Below are 22329 nucleotides of genomic sequence, written 5' to 3' on the forward strand. Positions count from 1 at the left end.
TCTGACAAATACCGCATGTGATACCACCAGCAAAACCCTGGTGATAAATATTGCATGTTTTTTTACTCTCTTTTCCAATTGTGAATTTACTGGATGATTTTTTTTTTTTTTTGCAATATTTACAGGCACATTTTAAATTCTGCAGTAAATACTGCAAAATCATTATTTCTTTTTTAATTTGTGCATTTGACTTTTTTTAACCACATAATTTATGCAAATCAGTAACGTGACTGTGCTATCCCATGCGGTAAATTTTGTGAATTAACCCCCTAGTCTCCGTCAGGAAGAATGCGCCCGGGGGATCAGGGCCAGGGTACTTTATCTTCAGAGGAGCATGTATACACCCTATGCACTTTTTTTGTGGTTCACTGTTTGTGTGTTCGCTTAACTATTGCACTTGGTGTTTTGTTTCCAGTGTGCGTACCGCATCGCAGAGAAAGAAAAAAAAATTAGTAGTTAGAAGGTAAGTCCAGCCAAAACAATTTCCTTTTACTTTTTGGATAAAGTGAGGGTTAGAACTACTGTTAGGTTTAGGCTGCTATTCAGGACTCTGTTAGAGTGATTTCCCCTTATGTAATGTCCCAGTTTCACCAGGCAGGAAGTGAGATAAAATCTGCAACAGAGACACAGAAATAAAAAGCCAACAGAGGTTTTAACTTTCTACTCTACTAACAAAAAATAAATTATATTTTTTTATCCGTGATACTGTTGGGGATTTTTCCTTCCTTTTATTTCCCGATGGAACTGTTGCCTCCAGGACAAAAAAAGTGAGGAGAAGTCTCTGTAACAGAACCCCAGACATTAGTACAAAGTGTGACATAAGCTGTCAAATATTTTGGGTAAAGTTTTGATAATTTTGTACAAGTTAATGTGGCATTAAACATATTTCATGCTCCAACGGGACAGTGTTAGTTGATGTTATTTAAGTGGTTACTGGGATTCCAGATGACCAGGCACAGACGAAAGCTAGTAACACCATATGGCAATATTTATTCTTGCAACAGTCACTACAGTTGAAATACTTAAAAATAACCCAAATGGATTGGTTTCCAATGGGTTACAAAAGCCATAACAAAGTCATAATAAGATACTTTTTCCTTACTTATCCTTTCACCACCATACCTCTTTTGGGACCTTGGAGGAAGGAAAAGAACAAACAATACAGAGAAGGTGAAAAACGGCATACAAATTGCTGCAGCAAAATGGTAAATTCAGTCAAAAAGTGATGTTCATGCAAAGGCCTGCAGTATACTCAACCATCTATTTGTGAAAAAGCTCTCTAAAGTACCAAGAGTTGTATTGACCACACAGATGACTGTGAAAGCACAGTATTAGGTAAAAAAGAGCTGCGTTGGTTACTTTAGCTCAGTGTTTCTCAACTCCAGTCCTCGGGGCGCCCCAACAGGTCATGTTTTTAGGCTTTCCATTATTTTGCACAGGTGATTTGATCAGTTTCACTGCCTTAGTAATTACCACAGCCTTTTCATCTGAGGAAAATCCTGAAAACATGACCTGTTGGGGCGCCTTGAGGACTGGAGTTGAGAAACACTGCTTTAGCTAACCAACTAGGACTGTTAATATGCAGATGTAGAAATGTAACCTACAAAGCATACTGACACAAAATATTCATGATTAATTAGGTTTAAAAAATTTAGGAGTGTGCTGTTCAAGAAATTTACCTGATTTCCATTCTAGAGCCAGGATAATTTTTTTTTTACTTAAGTGCAAGCTCACCCTTTTACTTAAGTGCAAGCTCACCCTTTTCACAAAAAAAAAGAAAAGGTAAACTAACATCCTAAACCCTCCCCACTCCCCTGGCCCCTTCTGTACTTACCTTCCTGGGTAACCGCCCATGCAGCCGTCATGTCCAGGGATTTGAAATTTGTGTCCAGGGATTTGAAATCCCCTCTCTTCATCCCCTTCTTTGTGTAGGGCTTCCAGGATGGGTCAGAGAGATTCCTCTTTGACAAATCGGTATCGACCTGATCCATCCTGGAAGCCCTGCAGAAAGAAGGGGAAGAAGAGGGGATTTGATATCCCTGGACCACTACACTGACTGTGTGGGTAGTAACAAATCTTAATCCAGAAAGCTAAGTGCAATGCGGACCGGGTGGGTGGGGAGAGTGTAGAATTAGTTCACTTTTTTATTTTTTGTGAAAAGGTGAACTTACACTTTAACGTATATCTAACTGCAAGAACAAAAATGTAACATTTTGTGGCTTATAGATTGTATATGTGGTGGCTGAATTTGTTTTCTTTTTTCAGGGTAAGTACATTTTAGGCAAGCACAGGAAAGACCTGTTGATACTGCCAGAAATGCTTGTAATGCCCTGTGCATCAAATAATAAAGCTGATTTACCAAAGAAGTTTAGAATATTATTCAAATAAATTGTGTGAATATTTAATTATCCAGCCATGTGGGAATGTAAATATCAAGGGCTGAGCAAATGGTTTAAAAAACACATCCCAAAATAAATGAGACCGAATGGTACAAAATATAATATATGTAATATAATATTACACATTTACTATACTGTGGGAAAGATGTAAATGATGACAACTCCACAGATATACTAAACATGAATGTCCCAGCACTACCCGAGAAGAGAATAAACTATGTACAATCTAGATGTAGACATGTACAGATATTAGAAGGGTTGGGTCTAAACAGAAGAGCAATATATATATAGCAATTAAAGTATTTTAAAGTGCCTATCTATTGATATGTTGCATAGTGCACGGGCATTAAATCAATAATTCAAGGGCTAACATACCAAATAGGATGGGGGGAGCAATACATCCCCCAAGAACGAAGGTTAGCTGATTTCTGTGAAACACATTGGGAAACTAACTTCGTCCCATTGCATGATATTGACAATTACCAGAATAGTTTCTCATGTGGTGTTACATAATTTTTCTAGTGTGCTCATATAAAACATGAGGTTTATATTGTAATTTTATGGTTTGTCTGTTTTCATAGTACCTCAAAACTCTTGGTGTATTTACATGTTTATATTGGGCTCTATCCAAAGCATCCACACATAATTGGGTCTTCGAAGTGAACAGCAATTTGCTTTTCACATGATTGGATATTTAAGGTGAATACTCCAACAGAAGCTTCTCAATGTTTCAGTAACTCAGCCTCAGTGTTGTCAGCCTTCCCAGTTATTTTTGTTGAACTACAAGACACCTCCCCAATGTAATGGAGATAAGCAAAGTGGGAGGTGTTTGTAGTCTGAAACAGGAGAACAGCATAGGGTGACAATGCACCTGCTCCTTTTTTTTTTTTTCACAATGAAGTGCACCTCCTGTTTAGAGTACAGTGAGCAAGTGTTGTAATCCAAGGACAGAAAGCGTGTTACTAACAGTATCCCTGGGTGAATATAAAGGGAAAAATCCTGGGAAAAGGAAACAAATGCAGCCACCATCTTAGAACAGGTAAGCTACATTGTATTACATTTTTGTCATTGAGTTTAGATAAGGTATTAATAATTGGTACACACTTTAACCCCTTCCCGCCGACCACATCCTGGCTCTTTAACCACTTCAGCCCCGACTAGAGCACTTTTTGCGATTCGGCACTGCGTCGCTTTAACTGACAATTGCGCGGTTGTGCGACGTTGTACCCAAACAAAATTAACATCCTTTTTTTTCCCCACAAATAGAGCTTTCTTTTGGTGGTATTTGATCGCCTCTGCAGTTTTTATTTTTAGCGCTATAAACAAAGAAAGGGCAATCATTTTGAAAAAAATGCATTAGTTTTTACTTTTTGCTATAATAAATATCCCCCAAAAATAGATAAAAAAAACAAATTTTTTCCTCAGTTTAGGCCGATATGTATTCTTCTACATATTTTTGGTATAAAAAAATCGCAATAAGCGTATATTGATTGGTTTGCGCAATAGTTATAGCGTCTACAAAATAGGGGATAGATTTATAGCATTTTTATTATTATTTTTTTTTTTACTAGTAATGGAGGCGATCTGCGATTTTTATCATGACTGCGACATTATGTCGGACACATTGGACAACTTTGACACATTTTTGGAACCACTGACAATAATACAGCGATCAGTGCGATTAAAAATGAATTGATTACTGTAAAAATGTTACTGGCAGGGAAGGGGTTAACACTAGGGGGCGGTGAAGGGGTTAACTATGTTCCCTGGGAGGTGATTCTAACTGAAGGGGGAGGGACTAACTAGAGGAAGTGACGGACCGTGGTTCCTAGCTAATAGTAACACACGATCTGTCACTCCTGTCAGAACAGAACAGGGAAGTGTTTGTTTACACATACTCATCCCTGTTCTGTCTCTCCTCTTCACGATCGCTAGTGGCCGGCGGTCATCGCGACCGTCGGCCACGAGCACCGGGGCACCCCCCGCTGTGCAACGGGCATGCGCGCCTGCTATCCGGACCCCGCGAGCCCACGTATAGTTACGTGGTTTCACGCAGGGGAGCCAACCTGCCGCAGTATAACTGTGGCAGCTGGTCCAGAAGCTATTAAGGGTCCTAAAAGTCGGGAGGCGTTCAGGTCATATGAGTGCTGTGATTGGCTGATTGACAGCGGTTACATGATCGTAAAGCTCCCAATCGCTAGTATGCATCGAGAGCGTTCCAGTAACTGCCAGCTACTGTGCTGGGAGCGCCCTCTCAGTGTGGTAAGTGGTTTACACAAGTACACACCGAGAAGCCGCATAAATATGTGCGGCCAGCGTGAAGGGGTTAAGGAGAATGTGTAATCTTTTATTTTTTTTTTATTAACATTTAAAAGATCAGCTCTATGTATTTAGGCCTGGTTCACATGTATGCAGGTTACAGTTTGCATAGTCCAGGTGCATTTTGTGTTTTTCAATACACGTTTTTGATCCAATGAAGTCTATGGAAGCAACAACCAGAAAAAAGTCCCTGGCCCTTTCCGTAAAACGCACAGATATGAACGTGACCCATAGAACACCATGTTAAATGGATTGTAGTGTGTTTGTGCAAAACTGAAAATGCACTAAAATATGCATAGGGGTGAACCAGGCCTTAATCTTATCAGAACGTGTTAATATTTTAGAAAACCTGTTCCTGTTCATTATTTATAGTTATATATGCAAATGGAAGCAGTCATATTTGCTTTTCACTGCTTCTATTCACAGTGCAAGTCTGTGAGTCCTCTGATAGCTTATCTCAGCAGTAGTAGCAAGAGTGATAGCAGTAAAATGCAAAGCTAGTGCAGAAAATCAAGTGAGCGTAAACCCATAAAAGAGTTAAGATGGCTATGCATGGCTTGAAATTTGACTGAGCGGAGTGGAAAGTTAATGGCTGAACAGTTACTGCATCCTATCAGAAGCAGCCATTGTTCAGATATTCAGGCAGCCACAGGTGCCATGGCTACTTGAATAAAATAACCAGCAGTGGAGTTTCCTCCATCCATGCTAATGAATGAGAAAATAGTTTTCTTGTTCAGCCTGGGGGTTGAAAAAACAAACAACAAAACATGCTTGGCTAGCTTTACAAGTTTCCACACCACATAAAATAGAAATACAATTTTAATGTAGATACAGTATATGATCTTAGAAAATGTTTATGTTTGCATGGAGCAATCCTTTAGGTCCCCAATAAAGCAGTCACCCTGACCAGCACATTACCAGGAAATGGCACCCACTGAAATGACATAATCATCATCTGATTCAGTAACACTGTCTACTATATCTTTTTGGTAGAATTAGTAACTGTCCAGCCTCAGTCAGATACTAGGGTCTGCTCATGATATTTTTTGGGGGGGAATTAGTGGCTTTTCAGCCTTAGGCGGACACTAGGGTCTGATGATCCCATCAAAAACAGGACATCTGATCTTATAGCATTCTGCAAATGTCTGACCAGTTTAAAGTTGCCCATGTGGTCATTTATAGTCAGACTAGTTAGTTACCTCATAAATAGCAAAGCCAATTGTGAACAGATTTGCTCCCATTTTTCGATCTTTTCTGCGGTTTTTCTGCATTAAGGCAACAAGGAAACTGCACACAACTTCATTGTCTTCAGGGTCATCATCTTCTTCCAAGAGCTTCAGACGGTACTGGGGGTTAGTCCAGTAGGTGTCTGTGAACATTGAATTCAAAGAGTTAACTTATGTTAATGTCAAACTAGATATTCAGAAGAAACATTTATTTTACAATTTTACAATTTTACAATTTACAATTTACAATTTTACAATATAATACAATTATTTTAAATAATTTTACCCTCTAGAATGTGATTCCCAATGTTATACTCCCCATTTCCCCCATTCCTGTACATGTAACATTGATTTCCCATTAAAAAGATGTATGCTGCAGCTATGCCTGGAACCCACATAGTCCTCAACTAAGTTGTTCTAGTGCTGGAATAATGCTTACAGTGCCTTGAAAAAGTATTCACACCCCTTGAAACTTTCCAAATTTTTTCATGTTACCACCAAAAACGTAAATGTATTTTATTGGAATTTTATGTGATAGACCAACACAAAGTGGCACATAATTGTGAAGTAAAAGGAAAATGATAAATGGTTTTCAAAATTTTTTACGAATAAATATCTGAAAAGTGTGGTATACATTTGTATTCAGCCCCCTGAGTCAATACTTTGTAGAACCACCTTTTCCTGCAATTGCAGCATTGGGGGGAACGGTGCTCTTTGTGAGCTGTATGTCTGGGGACCCTTGAGGTGGTACTACTGTGGATTCGGGTAATGGTCCCCCAGGACACACAGACTCTGGGGACCCTGGATTTGCCATATTAGAAATAGTGGCTGATTCATAATGCTGGGACAGATACTGTAAATTCCAGCACCTGTCTGTCTGTTGCCTGCTAGAATGTGTATTGTAAATAAGTCTCTAGTATGGGATCTAAGAGTCATTAGATCCCCATTGTTGTTTGTGTTTATTAACTCTGCTATTGTGATAATGTTGATTGGGCTTTCTGAGCTACAATATGGCCAGTCTGGCCTAAAGGTCATGTCTGAGTCATCTAGGCTGTCTGAAGGGATTAGTTAATTATCTTATGTTAATTAGGTTAATTAGGTTACAGCTGTATTGTTAGAGTAATATGAGCAGGAGGTCTGCAGGAGGTTTATTGTATAAAAGAGACTGTATTCCTGTCAATAAAGAGAGATTCCTGGTTGAACTTACATACAGCCTGCCTGGTGTTTGTTCTGAGCTATCACAACTGGGTTAGAACGGCACATAGCTGTAGTTCTAATCCCGGAGCATCGGATGACCGAACAATCAGATGTTGCGATCTGCAATCTGATTCTATAGAAGCAGAGGAGTGTCGGGAGAGTGGAATCGAGCGAGCAAGGGGCTTGTTACATTAGTTGGCAGCCATGGGATTTGCTCTCCAGTTACTGGGACACTCCAAACCAGCCTGCAGGAGAGCCACGCTGAAAGACTTACTTGAGAGCCATGGAGGGAATGGTGGGATCGTGCTTCCTTGCCATGAACACATCCAAACCATCACCTGGATCCAAGGTCCAGATAGCAGGAGAGGAGAGGTACAGATACCAGCCAGCCACCATGGAAGAGGAATTCAGAAGGAGCTTGTGAGAGATGCAGATACAGCACAAAGGACCAGTATCAGAGCAGGTCCTGCTGAAATGGTTTGATTTTATCCGCTGTGAACTCTGGAAGGAAGCACTAGCCCGTGAGCAGTGACACCAGGGAAAAGTTCTCCCCTCCATCCATGTAAGGTACTGGTCGCAGTATGAAGTACGATTGCTGTTATTGGGGGAACAGCCGAACCAGGAGTGGACAGCTGAGTTAAGCAGGCTGATCCGGGCACAAATGCGGTTGGACGAGAGCTACAGAGCCCTCCAGTGGTATGTAGCCCAAGTGTGCCCGTGGAGAGCGGATGACAGCCCCACGGAAGGCTTTGACTATGATGGCCTGGGATTGTTGTACTGGAGGCTGTCTAGGGACCCTGACTTTGGGAGTGATCGGGAGTGGCGTTTGGAGGAAATAATGGAGCACAGAGAGCACTGGGCACAGGAAAATTTGGAGTTTCTGGCCGTTCAGGAATGGGAGCTTGAGATGGCCTACAGACAGCTGCTAGACTCTGCTCAGCAGCAGGGTGGGGCTCCCTTTGCCTGGGACTATCAGGAAATACCAGTTGACAACTCTGAAATCCTGGCTGAAGAGTTGACAATGTGGCAGAGTAACAGTGTGCTTTGCCAACCTGCCCCCGCAGCTATGGAGGCGGAGGTCTTATGGCGGATGCAGCAAGTGCTGACTGACCTTGATGAACCCGTTTCTGCATGGGATGATCTTGGATGGAGGAATGTGCCTGTCCAGCAGCATGCCAGAGAATCGGCAGTGGAAAATCTGAAGATTGCCGTCCCCAAACCTGAAGTGCTGACAACAGGGCAGAGCTCTGCTAACCTCTGCCCAGCACTGATAGCATCTTCCAGGTTCCACGGAGAGGAGATGGTGAACCTTTATCCCCAGACACCAGTTGCAGAGACAGGGGATTTGATAGACTTTTCTGCTGAGGAAGAACAACCTGGTGAGCCTCCAGCAGAAGAAGAGCTGTTATTAGGGCCAAACTTCACTGTGCTCTGCACAGCACCAACAGAAGTATCTGTGAAGTTACAAGGAACTTCCCCAGCTGAAGCGCTGGCAACCGGACAGAGGGTCCAAGATCTCTGCCCTACACCTGCGGCGGTTCCAGAGGCTCAGGGTGAGAAGTAGGTGGTCACTTCCCAGCAGCAGATCAGGATACAGGGGGAGAAGGGAAAGGAGGTGTTCGTCGTCCCTCCCCAACAGTTGGCCAGGGTGGAGGAAGTGGTCTTTCCTCCTCAGCAAAGATCCGTGCAACTGGGAGACAGTACCACAGACATATCATCCCAACATCCAGATGAGGGAATGGAAAAGGAAGCAGCTGGCTCACCTCCCCAATGGCAGCTACACAGTTTGGGAGTGGAGGAAGCCAGCCTCCTGCCCCAACGGTTAGCTGGAGCGGAGGATGTAGAGTCCCCAGCAGAAGTGCTGGCAACAGGGCAGAGTGTTACCAACCTCTGCCCAGCACCGGCAACAACTACAGAGTTCCAGGGAGGCGGGGCAGTCGGCCTCCCTCCCCAACAGTTAGCCGGAGCAGATGGTGTGGGGTTTCCAGCGGAAGGGCTGGCAACAGGGACGAGTACTGCTGGACTCTGCCCTCAACTAACAGAGGATGGATTTCCTGTGAAGGTGGATGGGACTTCAGTCTCCACCCGTATACCCCAAGGATGCTGGGCAGTCGGCCCAGATCCCCAACAGCATGACGGAGTGAGCCCAGACACCCTGTCTTCTCTCCAGCGGCAGAAAGGACTCCAGGGAGAAGGGCCAGTCCAGGCCTCTCCCCAGCGACAGATATGTTCTCTGAGAGAGGCAGAGGTTGGCTGGGTGAGTAACGCTTTGTTTGGAGCAATTTGTTTGGGGTACTGTGTGGGTACAGGCGTTAGAGTACTGGAACTACTGACTAACTTCGGAGTCAACCCGTCTGGGGTCTCCTCCTGTGTTAGTTTCCTGCCGAAAGGGGAGAAATGTGACAGACCTAGCCGGGAGAGAAACTTTTGGAGGGGACTGAATGCTAGCCTCTTGCCGATCGATCGTGGGCCCTGGCATTGGGGGGAACGGTGCTCTTTGTGAGCTGTATGTCTGGGGACCCTTGAGGTGGTACTACTGTGGATTCGGGTAATGGTCCCCCAGGACACACAGACTCTGGGGACCCTGGATTTGCCATATTAGAAATAGTGGCTGATTCATAATGCTGGGACAGATACTGTTAAGAGATGCTGATGTAAATTCCAACACCTGTCTGTCTGTTGCCTGCTAGAATGTGTATTGTAAATAAGTCTCTAGTATGGGATCTAAGAGTCATTAGATCCCCATTGTTGTTTGTGTTAATTAACTCTGCTATTGTGATAATGTTGATTGGGCTTTCTGAGCTACAAGATGGCCAGTCTGGCCTAAAGGTCATGTCTGAGTCATCTAGGCTGTCTAAAGGGATTAGTTAATTAGCTCATGTTAATTAGGTTAATTAGGTTACAGCTGTATTGTTAGAGTAATATGAGCAGGAGGTCTGCAGGAGGTTTATTGTATAAAAGAGACTGTATTCCTGTCAATAAAGAGAGATTCCTGGTTGAACTTACATACAGCCTGCCTGGTGTTTGTTCTGAGCTATCACAACTGGGTTAGAACGGCACATAGCTGTAGTTCTAATCCCCGAGTATCGGATGACCAAACAATCAGATGTTGCGATCTGCAATCTGCTTCTATAGAAGCAGAGGAGTGTCGGGAGAGTGGAATCGAGCGAGCAAGGGGCTCGTTACAGGGTCCATACGGTGGCCCGCCCTCACAGAGCTAGCAAGAGACCATGCGGCGGGTCTGAGCTTGTCCCCACGGCAGTCTTCTCATCCCTTGTGATGGCTGGGTGCTTGACTGGTGATCCACATCCACCCTGTGTGCAGCTTGAAACATACTTTTATGCAAGTGTATCTAAATAAAGTTTTACTTGTTTTTACTATCACACTGACCCAGATGCCCTCTTTCTGCTGTTTTTGTTTGTGTCTGAGAGAATTCCCATTTCCTACTGAGGAGCTGGCGGTGACTGTGTGTCCTATCCCCATCCACTTGTGGATCCATCCATCCTGCAGACTTCTCGATATTACTTACTACTATGGACTGTATGGACTAATTCTTACCTAATTTGTTTTTGAGTAGATCTTGTTGTTGTTTCCCCCCCCCCCCCCCTGTTATTGATCCCTTAAGGTCCACTTTATAACTGTCAGTGAGCACTGACTCATACATTACCTGCCAGTTCTGTGTGATATATTGCTGGTTTAGGTTTGCAGTTGTGCCATACTCTTTACATTTTCGGATGATGGATTGAACAGTGTCCTGTGAGATGTTCAAAGCTTGAGATATTTTTTTATAACCTAACCCTGCTTTAAACTTCTCCACAACTTTATCCCTGACCTGTCTGGTGTTCTTGGCCTTCATGATGCTGTTTGTTCACTAAGGTTCTCTAACAAACCTCTGAGGGCTTCCCAGAACAGCTGTATTTATACTGAGATTAAATTACACACAGGTGGACTCTATTTACTAATTAGGTGACTTCTAAAGGCAATTGGTTCCACTAGATTTTAGTTAGGGGTATCAGAGTAAAGGGGGCTGAATACAAATGCATACCACACTTTTCAGATATTTATTTGTAAAACATTTTGAAAACCATTTATCATTTTCCTTCCACTTCACAATTATGTGCTATTCTGTTGGTCTATCACATAAAATCCCAATTAAATACATTTTTACTGGTTATAACATGGCAAAACGTGGAAAAATTCAAGGGGTATGAATACTTTTTCAAGGTGCTGTAAAGCCCACTTCCAACCAAAATGTTTTTATTTCATTTGGAAAGAATGGAGAAGGGTTACAACTTCTGTCTGACTTTTACTGCCATCTTGGTTCATATAGGGAATATTTTCTTTCACTTCCTGTCAAAACAGATAACATAAACAAAAATTTAAAACTTATCATTAGAGGAGTAAGGAAGGGTTTAAACCTCTGACAATGTTTTTATTGCTGTCTATGCCTTCCTGTCTCTGCGAAAACTGCACCCCTCATCTTCCAAAATGAAATATTCAATTTGACAATTTAGCTCTATGGGTCATTTTGTAAGATCCAGTCACAATTGTCTGGTAATAATTGGTGTATTAAACTTGTTTGATTCCAAGGGCTCATGCACCTGGTACTGAAATGTACATAGGATCTTGCCTGGTCGAAAGATCTTGCATAAAAAAATGGTCTATAGTATAAAACCTTTACAGGTGTATGTCCATTGAATTGAGATGTACCATTTTAAGATGGTACATTTGAGATGTATAATTTTAAGCAATTCTAGTGGTTAAGTAGCTGCTTGATTGCTTTTTTAGGCAGCAGGAAGAGTGCCCCACCCTCTGGTGCCTCTCCGGTCTCTCCCTTCCACTGAGCCCAGGACCGGAGGTTCAACCGTTCTACCAAAGAGGTGATTGGGGATATCTTCCCTGATCATCTCTATGGTATTAGAGGGACAAGTATTTTGTCACTTCCGGTTTCCCCAGCATGTAAACATGTAATTTTTGACTTGTAAAAAGCATTTAATCAAACGGATCTTGGTTTGATCAAATGCCCCATTCAGAGCCAGGGAGATGTAAACATAAACAACATATCCCTAGGTGTCAGTAAGCAGTGGTTTTGGTGCAGGGCAATGTCTATTTACACATTATGAATGTGAAGTTCGCACAAATGCTTGCAATGCATAATGCATAAAATAAGTTCCAAATTGGACCACGGATGCAAAATTTTCAACTTTAGACACAACTGTGGGCCTGGCTCAAAAAGATTTGAAAAGTAGCTCTGCCACCTCACTGGCAATATCTCACTGATTCAGGGACAGGCGATTATAAAACTAGCAGAGGGTGCTGGGGCAGCTTCAGTAAATTTGTAACTGCACCAAGGTGAAGTTACACTTTAGAGCAAAATGTGAACTAGGTCACAACAACATCTCATTAATATTATAAACTCATTGTATATGCAAAAATTTCTCTTGGAAAAGTGACTGTATAGACACAGTATACCTGGTGCAACAAGGGGCAATAAATAAGTATAGCAGGCATGTTGTAATGCAATTTCTCCTTTTGGCCACAAGATGGAGACAGAGAGATGCTGACTGGTCCTTCCAGAAAACTGAGGGAGAGAGAGAGAACACTGGGAAAAGGGGGAGTTTCAGGAAGTGTTGCTGGGACAAAAGAGAGGGAGGTACTGAGGTAAAAGAGAGAGAGAGAGTGCTGACAGGAGACAGAAGAGAGGAGATTGCTTAAAATAGAGGGAGATACCAAGGGTCAAAAAGTCTTTGTTGGGACACAGTGACACTTAACAGTGAGGAGAGGAGGAGTGTGTGAGGGGAAGGAACTGAGGTGCCAGAGTGAGGAGAGAGACACACGCTGACACCAGGGACTGTGTGCCCCAACAGAGGAGGAGGGATATCCTGAAGCCTGGAAAAAGGAGTCTGTGAGGAGAATAAGGAGAGTGGTCTGAGGAGAGAGAGGGAGAGAGAGTGTGGTGAGGTGACAGGTGTGAGGAAAACCGCTAAGACTGAGGAGACTGAGAGAGAGACTCTGAGGCATCAGAGGGGGAGAAAGTCAAGTTTTTCCAGAGACTGCCAGGAGAGTGTTGCCTGGAGATGGAGGAGTGAGGACGCCTGATGGGAGCTAGGCGCAGAGACAGCCTTGTGGTCCACTACTATTTAGTCCAGGGACCCTACTCAGCAGCCCAGCAGCACTTAGCTCAGCAGAGATGACCCATGCCTTTCAGGGATCGAGATACCCATCCGGGTATCGGGTCGGCCGCTGCCTGTTCACCTTGCGAGTTTCACTACCAGTCATCTCAATCGACCATCAAGAGATACAGTGCCTTACAACACCGCTAGGAGCATCAGGAGCCTGAACCAGCACCTGTGACTATTGTTGTGTCATCGTACAGAGGACTGGTAAGAGGGTGTAAACCCAACATCCTTCTTGACACCATACTAACACTGTATGCAGACACCAATTACCCTTTTTAGTGTCACGGGATGCTTGTTTGGAGCTGCCATTTCTAGTAGTTTGCCCTACTAGAGGATTGCTGCTATATGCAAGCTTGTTTAAACATTCTCTTAAAACAAGGGCCCTACTGTTTGCTAGCAGAAGACACTCGTATTCTTCACCTCAGGGCCTGCAACATTACAGAACTGTGCTTACTGTACTTGTGTAACCCCTTTCTTTCCGTTGTGCGTTTGCCTCTCAAAGGCGTTTGCAGCCCAGAAGAAGCTGAGAAGTTGACAAGTCTTCTCTCCTCCCTCTCAGCGCCTGTGTTAAGGGCATATAGATAACTGCTCTTTCTATACCTGCATTTGCTAAGTATTGAAGGTTGTCTTTTCTAATGTATTAGTAATTTGTAGCAAGGTTTGACAGTGTTGTAAGTTTACATATGCTTTAAACCATGCTAATATATTTAACTTGTTTATCACTACCAGGTTTGTGTCTATTTTTGGTGATAATCCACAACCAGGATAATGGTATTTACCACATGTGTCCTTAAATGTTTTTGCAGTAATTTTTTTTAACCAGGTGTGTCAGAGGGCCTGAGGTCATTCTTGGAGTTGAGGCGGAGATCAAAGAATCCAAATTCACCAAGCGGCTCCTTTGGGGGTAGCATTACATAAGCATTACTGAATAAGGTACAGAGCCCAAAGGCATGTGCTTAGTACTGATTATCGCTTCCTATGCTACCCTAGGTGTTACTGGAAATTTGAGTCCAGTTGGGAAAATACCTTCTGATTAGTGGGCTTGTGACAGGAGGGTTCATTGGACACTATAAATTTCAAACTTCTTACAATACATGTGGGCATTAGTTCCATTCCCTTTGCCTAAAAATGAAAAATGAATGCATTATGCCACTTAAACCTCTGTTTTATAAACATGGATTTTACCTGGAAAATTTCGACATCCACCAGCCGAGCAGCCTCGGACCCATCGTCCCTCATTAACGGATACCGTCCATGTTTGTAACCTGTCTGATTCCAGAGCGTCTGCTGTTAGGTTACAAATCTCGAGCTTTGTGAAATTCTTCATAAAATCATCAAATGACATCCTAAGAGGAACAGTATGATAAGTAAATGTATAAGGCTAAGGCATGATTTGTTTTAGTAGTGATTTATTTTAATAGTTATTGTTTGCTTCATATCCTGGGACAGATTTTTACTTCTTGTCCTCCTAGAATGATTTTGCATTGCCCGGGCAGTAGAAGCAGAAATAGACATTTTGCCCACTATGCCTCATTGCCTAAAACTGACTTGAGAAGTAGGAAAACTATTTATCTATTTTAATAGCAGTTCAGTTCTCAGTGTACATATCCAATGTGGATAAGCTTCAGGTTTCTTCAGGGATGCCTTAGAAAAATGCCTAAAAATTGTTTACAAGCCAGTGGGTGGATCAAGCCTGCCTATTAGTTACTCAAAGCCACAGGTTTTCACTGTGCACCATTACAACCTTCTAGCTGCCAACATCCTAACAACTGATGATGTAATTGGTTGATAAGGAGGATGTCAGGCAACTGCATCCTTGTTGGCTCCTCTCCTGCTCCTCTCTATCAGCACTGGGGTCACTTAGCTGAGTGAGAGAGCAGAGGAATGCTGAAATACTAGTCAGTACCAGTGTGCAAAGGTGTATTAGCTTTGGAAGAATCACCAATAATGTTGGGTGTGCTACATGTGTGGATGTTGCTGTAATAAGTAAAATTCTTATGCCGCGTACACACGATCGGACACTGATCAGACATTCCGACAACAAAATCCATGGATTTTTTCCGAAGGATGTTGGCTCAAACTTGTCTTGCATACACACGGTCACACAAAGTTGGTCAGAAATTCCGAACGTCAAGAACGCATGTATGACGAGCCAAGAAAAATGACGTTCAATGGCCAATGCGGCTCTTCTGCTTGATTCTGAGCATGCGTGGCACTTTGTATGTCGAAATTGTGTACACATGATTGGAATATGCGCAAACGGATTTTGTTGTCAGAAAATTTGAGAACCAGATCTCAGATTTTGTGCGATAGAAATTCCGATGGAAACTGTCTGTTGGAGCCTACACATGGTCGGAATTTCCAACAACAAGCGCCGATCGCACATTTTACGTCGGAAAGTCCGACCATGCATACAGGACATTAGTGTAGTTTTTTTTACATTTTAGAATGGGGTGCCTCGAGATTGTCCATAATTTTAAAGAGCACCTTGACTGAAGTAAGATTGAGACTCACTGCTCTAAACCATTGGATTACTGACAGTCAACAAGATGATGTGTAATAAGCTTGTGTGCTGTCCCTGGAAATTCTGCCACCCTAAGCTATAGTTTGAGTTGGCGATGCAAAAAGCAGTCCCTGTTCCTATCGTTAATTTGAGGAAGAACCGTTAAACAAGGTTTACGTTCCTTATTTATATGAAATGTGGCAATTCCCGAAATGCACTGGGGAAAAAAAATGTGCTTACCTATACACTAGATGAAATTTCAAGACAACTTTCTTTCTGATCTTCTGTCAAGAGGATTTTAGAAACATAGTGGGAGGAAGGACAGAGTGGGCTGCCTGAATATTTATGGAGCTCTATACAATCCTTGGGGTGGTGTGCCCAGAAGGTGGAGAAAGAGACCATAAACAGTCTGAGACCTGGGCAGCAGGGTGCAGTGGTCCTGGGTCCTGCAGGAGGAGACTATCTGTGCAGGGGTTAGAGAAGCCTATGTGAAGACATTGAGGTCCCAGCTAGGCTTAGCTGTGGGGCCTATTCCCAGGTTCAAGTCCTGGGGTCAAGTTGAAACTGCTGTGAAGACATCAAAGTCCCAGCTAGGATCAATAGGGGGCCTATTCGCAAGTCTAGGGATCAAGCTGGGTCTGGAAAAGCTCAGGGGAGAGAGCCAGAAGGAAGTTGGTGGGAAAGTGTTCAACTACCCTATGGTGGTGTGAGTCTCTCCATCACTAGGAAGAGCCTGGTGGCAACCTAGCAGGAGGCAACCGATGATCCTGTTGTGAGTAGTTGACCCTTAATGCTGGAGGAAAAGAAATTGTCTGTAGCTTTTAACTCTGGAAGGAGTACAGGTCACCTACAGTATAGGGACATTCAGTAGTTTGTACAGTGCAGCCAGCAGTTTGTGTATTGCAGCCAGAAGGTCTGTGCATTGCAGGCAGAAAATGAGTAGTCCTCAAGTTATCTAGTTTTACAATTTTAAGGTAGCTCATGTTTCCTATACCCTACCCAGTTCCCTGTTTCCCCATAAAAACCCTAAAAAGAACCCCTAGACTGTTTTCTGAGCCAGTGGAAGAATGCTGTGTGCTTGTCTGTGTGTTCTCTAAGGGATAAATAGGATCAAATTCATCAGTGGTTCTATAGGGGGTGCGCTGCAGTTACACTGTAACTAAGTGTAGGTAAACCCAAATACAACAGCTTGAAATATTGCAGCTTACCATGCCTTAGATGTGGTTACTGAATTTTTTTTCAAGCATCTTTTTTCTTTTCTTTTCACCTGGTAAATCCTATCCCTTGGTGACTACTAGGGATGAGAGTGATGTTCGGGTCGAACATAAGTTCGACTGGAACATCGGGTGTTCGCCCATTCGCAGAGCAGCGAACATAATGGGGCGTTCGCTGGAAATTTGAGCGCCCACGTAACGACCCATAATGCACTGCGAGATCGCAGTGCAGTGCTGTATGACGATTGGCCAAAGCATGCACCTGACCTGCATGCTTTGGCCAATCCCAGCGCCCTCTGCTAAGAGAGCCATGATTGGCCAAAAGCAGGGTGCCTTTGGCCAATCATGGCTCAGGGGGACTAAGTTCATACCCCACACTATATAAGGCTGCCTATATGGCAACCCTGTGTAGTGTTGTTGACGTGGACGGAGAGATAGTGTGATTTAGATTAAGCAGGCAGGTTATTCAGTTAGTGGCTGTGCAGTGTATTTGATATATATATATACAGTCAGTCATATATATATATATATATATATATATATATATATATATATTCTGCAACATCCAGTCAGTGTAGCCTATATCTACAATGCATTCCGTGGTGTACTATTTCTATTCTACTTCAGTCGGTGTATTTGATTTATATATATACAGACAGTCTAGTATATATATATATATATATATATATATATATATATACACACACACACACATATATATATATATATATATATATATATATATATATATATATATATATATATATATATATATATACACACACATACACTCTGCAGCATCCAGTGTGGCCTATATCTACAGTGCATTCTGTGGTGTACTGTTGCTACTACTTTTCTGGTGGTGTACACAGTCCACAATACAGTGCAGCCGTAGTGCAGTTGCTACTACTTTTCTGGTGGTGTACACAGTACACAATACAGTGCAGCCGTAGTGCAGCTGCTACTACTTTTCTGGTGGTGTACACAGTACACAATATAGTGCAGCCATAGTGCAGTTGCTACTACTTTTCTGGTGGTGTACACAGTGCACAATACAGTGCAGCTGTAATGCAGTTGCTACTACAGTTCTGGTGGTGTACACAATACACAATACAGTGCAGCCGTAGTACAGTTGCTACTACTTTTCTGGTGGTGTACACAGTACACAATACAGTGAAGCTGTAGTGCAGTTGCTACTACACTTCTGGTGGTGTACACAGTACACAATACAGTGCATCCATAGTGCAGTTGCTACTACACTTCTGGTGGTGTACACAGTACACAATACAGTACAGCCATAGCGCAGTTGCTACTACTTTTCTGGTGGTGTACACAGTACACAATACAGGGCAGCCGTAGTACAGTTGATACTACTTTTCTGGTGGTGTACACAGTACACAATACAGTGCAGCCATAGTGCAGTTGCTACTACACTTCTGGTGGTGTACACAGTACACAATACAGTGCAGCCGTAGTACAATTGCTACTACTTTTCTGGTGGTGTACACAGTACACAATACAGTGAAGCTGTAGTGCAGTTGCTACTACACTTCTGGTGGTGTACACAGTACACAATACAGTACAGCTGTAGTGCAGTTGCTACTACTTTTCTGGTGGTGTACACAATATAGTGCAGCCATAGTGCAGTTGCTACTACTTTTCTGGTGGTGTACACAGTACACGATACAGTGCAGCTGTAATGCAGTTGCTACTACAGTTCTGGTGGTGTACACAATACACAATACAGTGCAGCCGTAGTACAGTTGCTACTACTTTTCTGGTGGTGTACACAGTACACAATACAGTGAAGCTGTAGTGCAGTTGCTACTACACTTCTGGTGGTGTACACAATACAGTGCATCCATATTGCAGTTGCTACTACACTTCTGGTGGTGTACACAGTACACAATACAGTACAGTCGTAGTGCAGTTGCTACTACACTTCTGATGGTGTACACAGTACACAATACAGTACAGCCGTAGTGCAGTTGCTACTACTTTTCTGGTGGTGTACACAGTACACAATACAGTGCAGCCATAGTGCAGTTGCTACTACACTTCTGGTGGTGTACACAGTACACAATACAGTGCAGCCGTAGTACAATTGCTACTACTTTTCTGGTGGTGTGCACAGTACACAATACAGTGAAGCTGTAGTGCAGTTGCTACTACACTTCTGGTGGTGTACACAGTACACAATACAGTACAGCTGTAGTGCAGTTGCTACTACTTTTCTGGTGGTGTACACAATACAGTGCAGCTGTAGTGCAGTTGCTACTACACTTCTGGTGGTGTACACAGTACACAATACAGTGCAGCCGTAGTACAATTGCTACTAATTTTCTGGTGGTGTACACAGTACACAATACAGTGAAGCTGTAGTGAAGTTGCTACTACACTTCTGGTGGTGTACACAGTACACAATACAGTGCAGCCGTAGTGCAGTTGCTACTACACATCTGGTGGTGTACACAGTACACAATACAGTACAGCCGTAGCGCAGTTGCTACTACTTTTCTGGTGGTGTACACAGTACACAATACAGGGCAGCCGTAGTACAGTTGATACTACTTTTCTGGTGGTGTACACAGTACACAATACAGTGTAGTGTGGTGATGCAAAACAAAATCCCCATCATGTCCGGAATGCCACAAAGGAGAGGCAGACGCTCACAGGCCACTAAAAGAGGGCAAGCAGGCTCTGTGTCTACAGTCAACAGTGCTGTTCGTGGACATGGTGCATCCTCTGCAGGTGACCGTGGGGCACACTTGTCCTTTTTTTCTGCTGCTGGCGCAGGGGCAGAAAAATTGGGCCTTTGGTGGTGGTGGTGCCACAACACTGTAACCCCTCACAGATACTCTTGTTGGGCGCAAGAACGGGCCCTGCTGTGAAAAATTAGATCAAAAATTGTAATTACATGCCACTGTTAAACAGGAACAGAAAAATTGAGCCTTAGACAGTGGTGGTGGTGCCCTAAACTCAAAATATTGTTGGAAGCTAGCATCATCAAGATTGAGGAGGAATAGGATAGTCACTCAGCATAGGCAGTCTTCAAGGGATCCCACATCCATAGAAAAATCAATCAGTTACATCAGCATCAGGTGCTTGATAGCTGCTGATCCAAGACTGATTAATTTTTATGAATGTGAGCCTATCAACGGAGTCTGTGGACAGGCGCACTCTATGATCCGTTACAAACCCTCCAGCAGCACCGAATGTGCGTTCAGAAAGAACACTGGATGCAGGACAGGCCAGTAGCTTAATTGCATATTGAGCTAGTTCTGGCCATTGGTCCATCCTCAAGACCCAGTAACCCAGTGGATGCTCTGTTGGAAAGGTCTCCAAGTCTTGCCCCTAGATATTCCTGCACCATGTAACGCAGACGCTGGCGATGGTTGCTTGAACCAATCAGACCTTGGCACTGGTCAGCTGGCCACCTTCTCCACCGCTCTTTCTCTGACTGAACGAAGTCTCAGCAACACCTTGTCCAGCACCAGGAAATTGTTACCTCCCAGGGTCTGGAAATGCATTGCATAAACCTTTCTTCTAGGCCTCCTAAAGATGTTTCATCCTCTGCTCCCTCTGTGAAGGCAGGATGAGTTCTGCAACCTTACCCTTGTAACGTGGATCAAGAAGGGTTGCCAGCCAGTAATGATGCCTCTCCTTGATACCACGAATCCTAGGGTCCTTTTCGCAGGCTTTGCAGAATCAGGGAGGCCATGCAGCATAAGTTTGCAGAGGCATCCGATTCTGAGTCCTCTGGGTCACTAAGGATCCCATGATCCGTAACTACCTCCTCCCAGCCACATACAACTCCTTGGGTTTCTGGGGACTGAAAACCATCCCTTGAAGACTGTTGCTGAGTGTTATCCTCCACGTCCATTCTGACACTCCTCCTCCTCTTCTTCCTGTGTGTTTGGTGGGCTCGCAGGAAAACTATCTGGATAAAGGGGGCATTGAGAGGTAAGGAAGTCCTCCTCTTCCTTCCACTGTTCTGTCTCAAGTGCCCTGTCCATTATTCCACGAAGCGTGTGCTCCAACAGGAAGACAAGAGGGACTGTATCACTGATGGATGCATTGTTGCTGCTCACCACACCATGGCCTCTTCAAATGGTGACAGGACAGTGCATGCATCCTTGATCAGTAGCCACTGGCGTGGCAAAAAGAAGCCAAGCTCCCCTGACCCTGTCCTCGTGCCATACTCACACAGGTACTCATTGATAGCCCTCTGCTGCGTGTGCAGCCGCAGCAGCATTGCCAATTTTGACTTCCACCTGGTGGGCATGTCACAAATGAGGCGGTTGGTGGGCAGGTTGCATTCCCTTTGAATGTCAGCCAGCTGAGCACTGGCATTGTATGACTGGCGGAAATGACCACAGGTTTTTCTGGCCTGCCTCAGGAGATCCTGTAAGCCTGGGTACCTGCTCAAGAACCACTGCAGGACGTGTGCCAAACATGATACATGGGTCAAGTGTTCCTGTTGGAGGGCGGAGAGAAGGTTGGTGCCATTGTCGCATACAACCATTCCTGGCTGAAGCTGGCGTGGTGTCAACCACCTCTGAGCCTGCCCCTGCAGAGCTGACAGAATCTCTGTCCCAGTATGGCTCCTGTCCCCTAAGCAGACCAACTCAAGCACCGCATGGCATCTTTTTGCCTGAATGCTTGCGTAGCCCCTTGAATGCTTACAGAGCACCGCTGGTTCAGAGGACAAATCTGCAGAAGAGGCCATAGAGGAAGAAGAAGAGGAGGGGGTGGAGGAGAGAGCTGTGGCAGAAGTACCAGTAGCATTTTGGAGGCGTGGTGGCGGAACAAGCTCCAACAATACTGAACCCTGTCCTGCATCCTTCCCAGCTGCTAGCAGAGTTACCCGGTGCGCCGTGAAGGAAAGGTAAAGTCCCTACCCATGCCTGCTAGACCATGAGTCAGCGGTAATGTACACCTTACTGCTGACCGCCCTGTCCAACGAGACCAAAACATTGCCTTCCACATGCCGGTAGAGAGCCGGAATGGCCTTCCGTGAAAAGAAATGGTGTTTTGGAACCCGCAACTGAGGTACAGCACATTCCACAAATTCACGAAAGGGGGCAGAGTCTACCAGCTGAAAAGGCAGCAGTTGCAGTGCTAACAATTTGGCCAAGCTAGCATTCAGACGCTGAGCATGTGGATGACTGGGACCGAATCTCTCTTTACGGTTTAGAAACTGGGGTAGGGAAATTTGCCTGCTAAAATCAGATGGTGGTGAACTGATACCCCAGTTGCAAGTACTTGGGACACCTATTGCTATATCTTCAT

At 43.9% G+C, this 22329-nt stretch overlaps 1 protein-coding gene across 5 annotated transcripts in view; it reads right to left on the reverse strand.

Annotated features, from left to right (window-relative positions):
• The window catches only part of CAPN3 (calpain 3), a 265534-nt gene that overhangs the window by 74575 nt on the left and 168630 nt on the right, over positions 1–22329 (reverse strand). For all 5 annotated transcript variants that reach the window (XM_073610524.1, XM_073610528.1, XM_073610523.1 and 2 more), the window contains 2 exons: positions 14506–14666; positions 5918–6087 (listed from right to left, as the gene is read on the reverse strand). In XM_073610524.1, the coding sequence (XP_073466625.1) occupies positions 5918–6087; positions 14506–14666 (331 nt within the window). The remainder of the gene's footprint in view (positions 1–5917; positions 6088–14505; positions 14667–22329) is intronic.

This window comes from Aquarana catesbeiana, linkage group LG13 (assembly GCF_042186555.1).
Source record: "Aquarana catesbeiana isolate 2022-GZ linkage group LG13, ASM4218655v1, whole genome shotgun sequence".
Taxonomy (NCBI): Eukaryota; Metazoa; Chordata; class Amphibia; order Anura; family Ranidae; genus Aquarana; species Aquarana catesbeiana.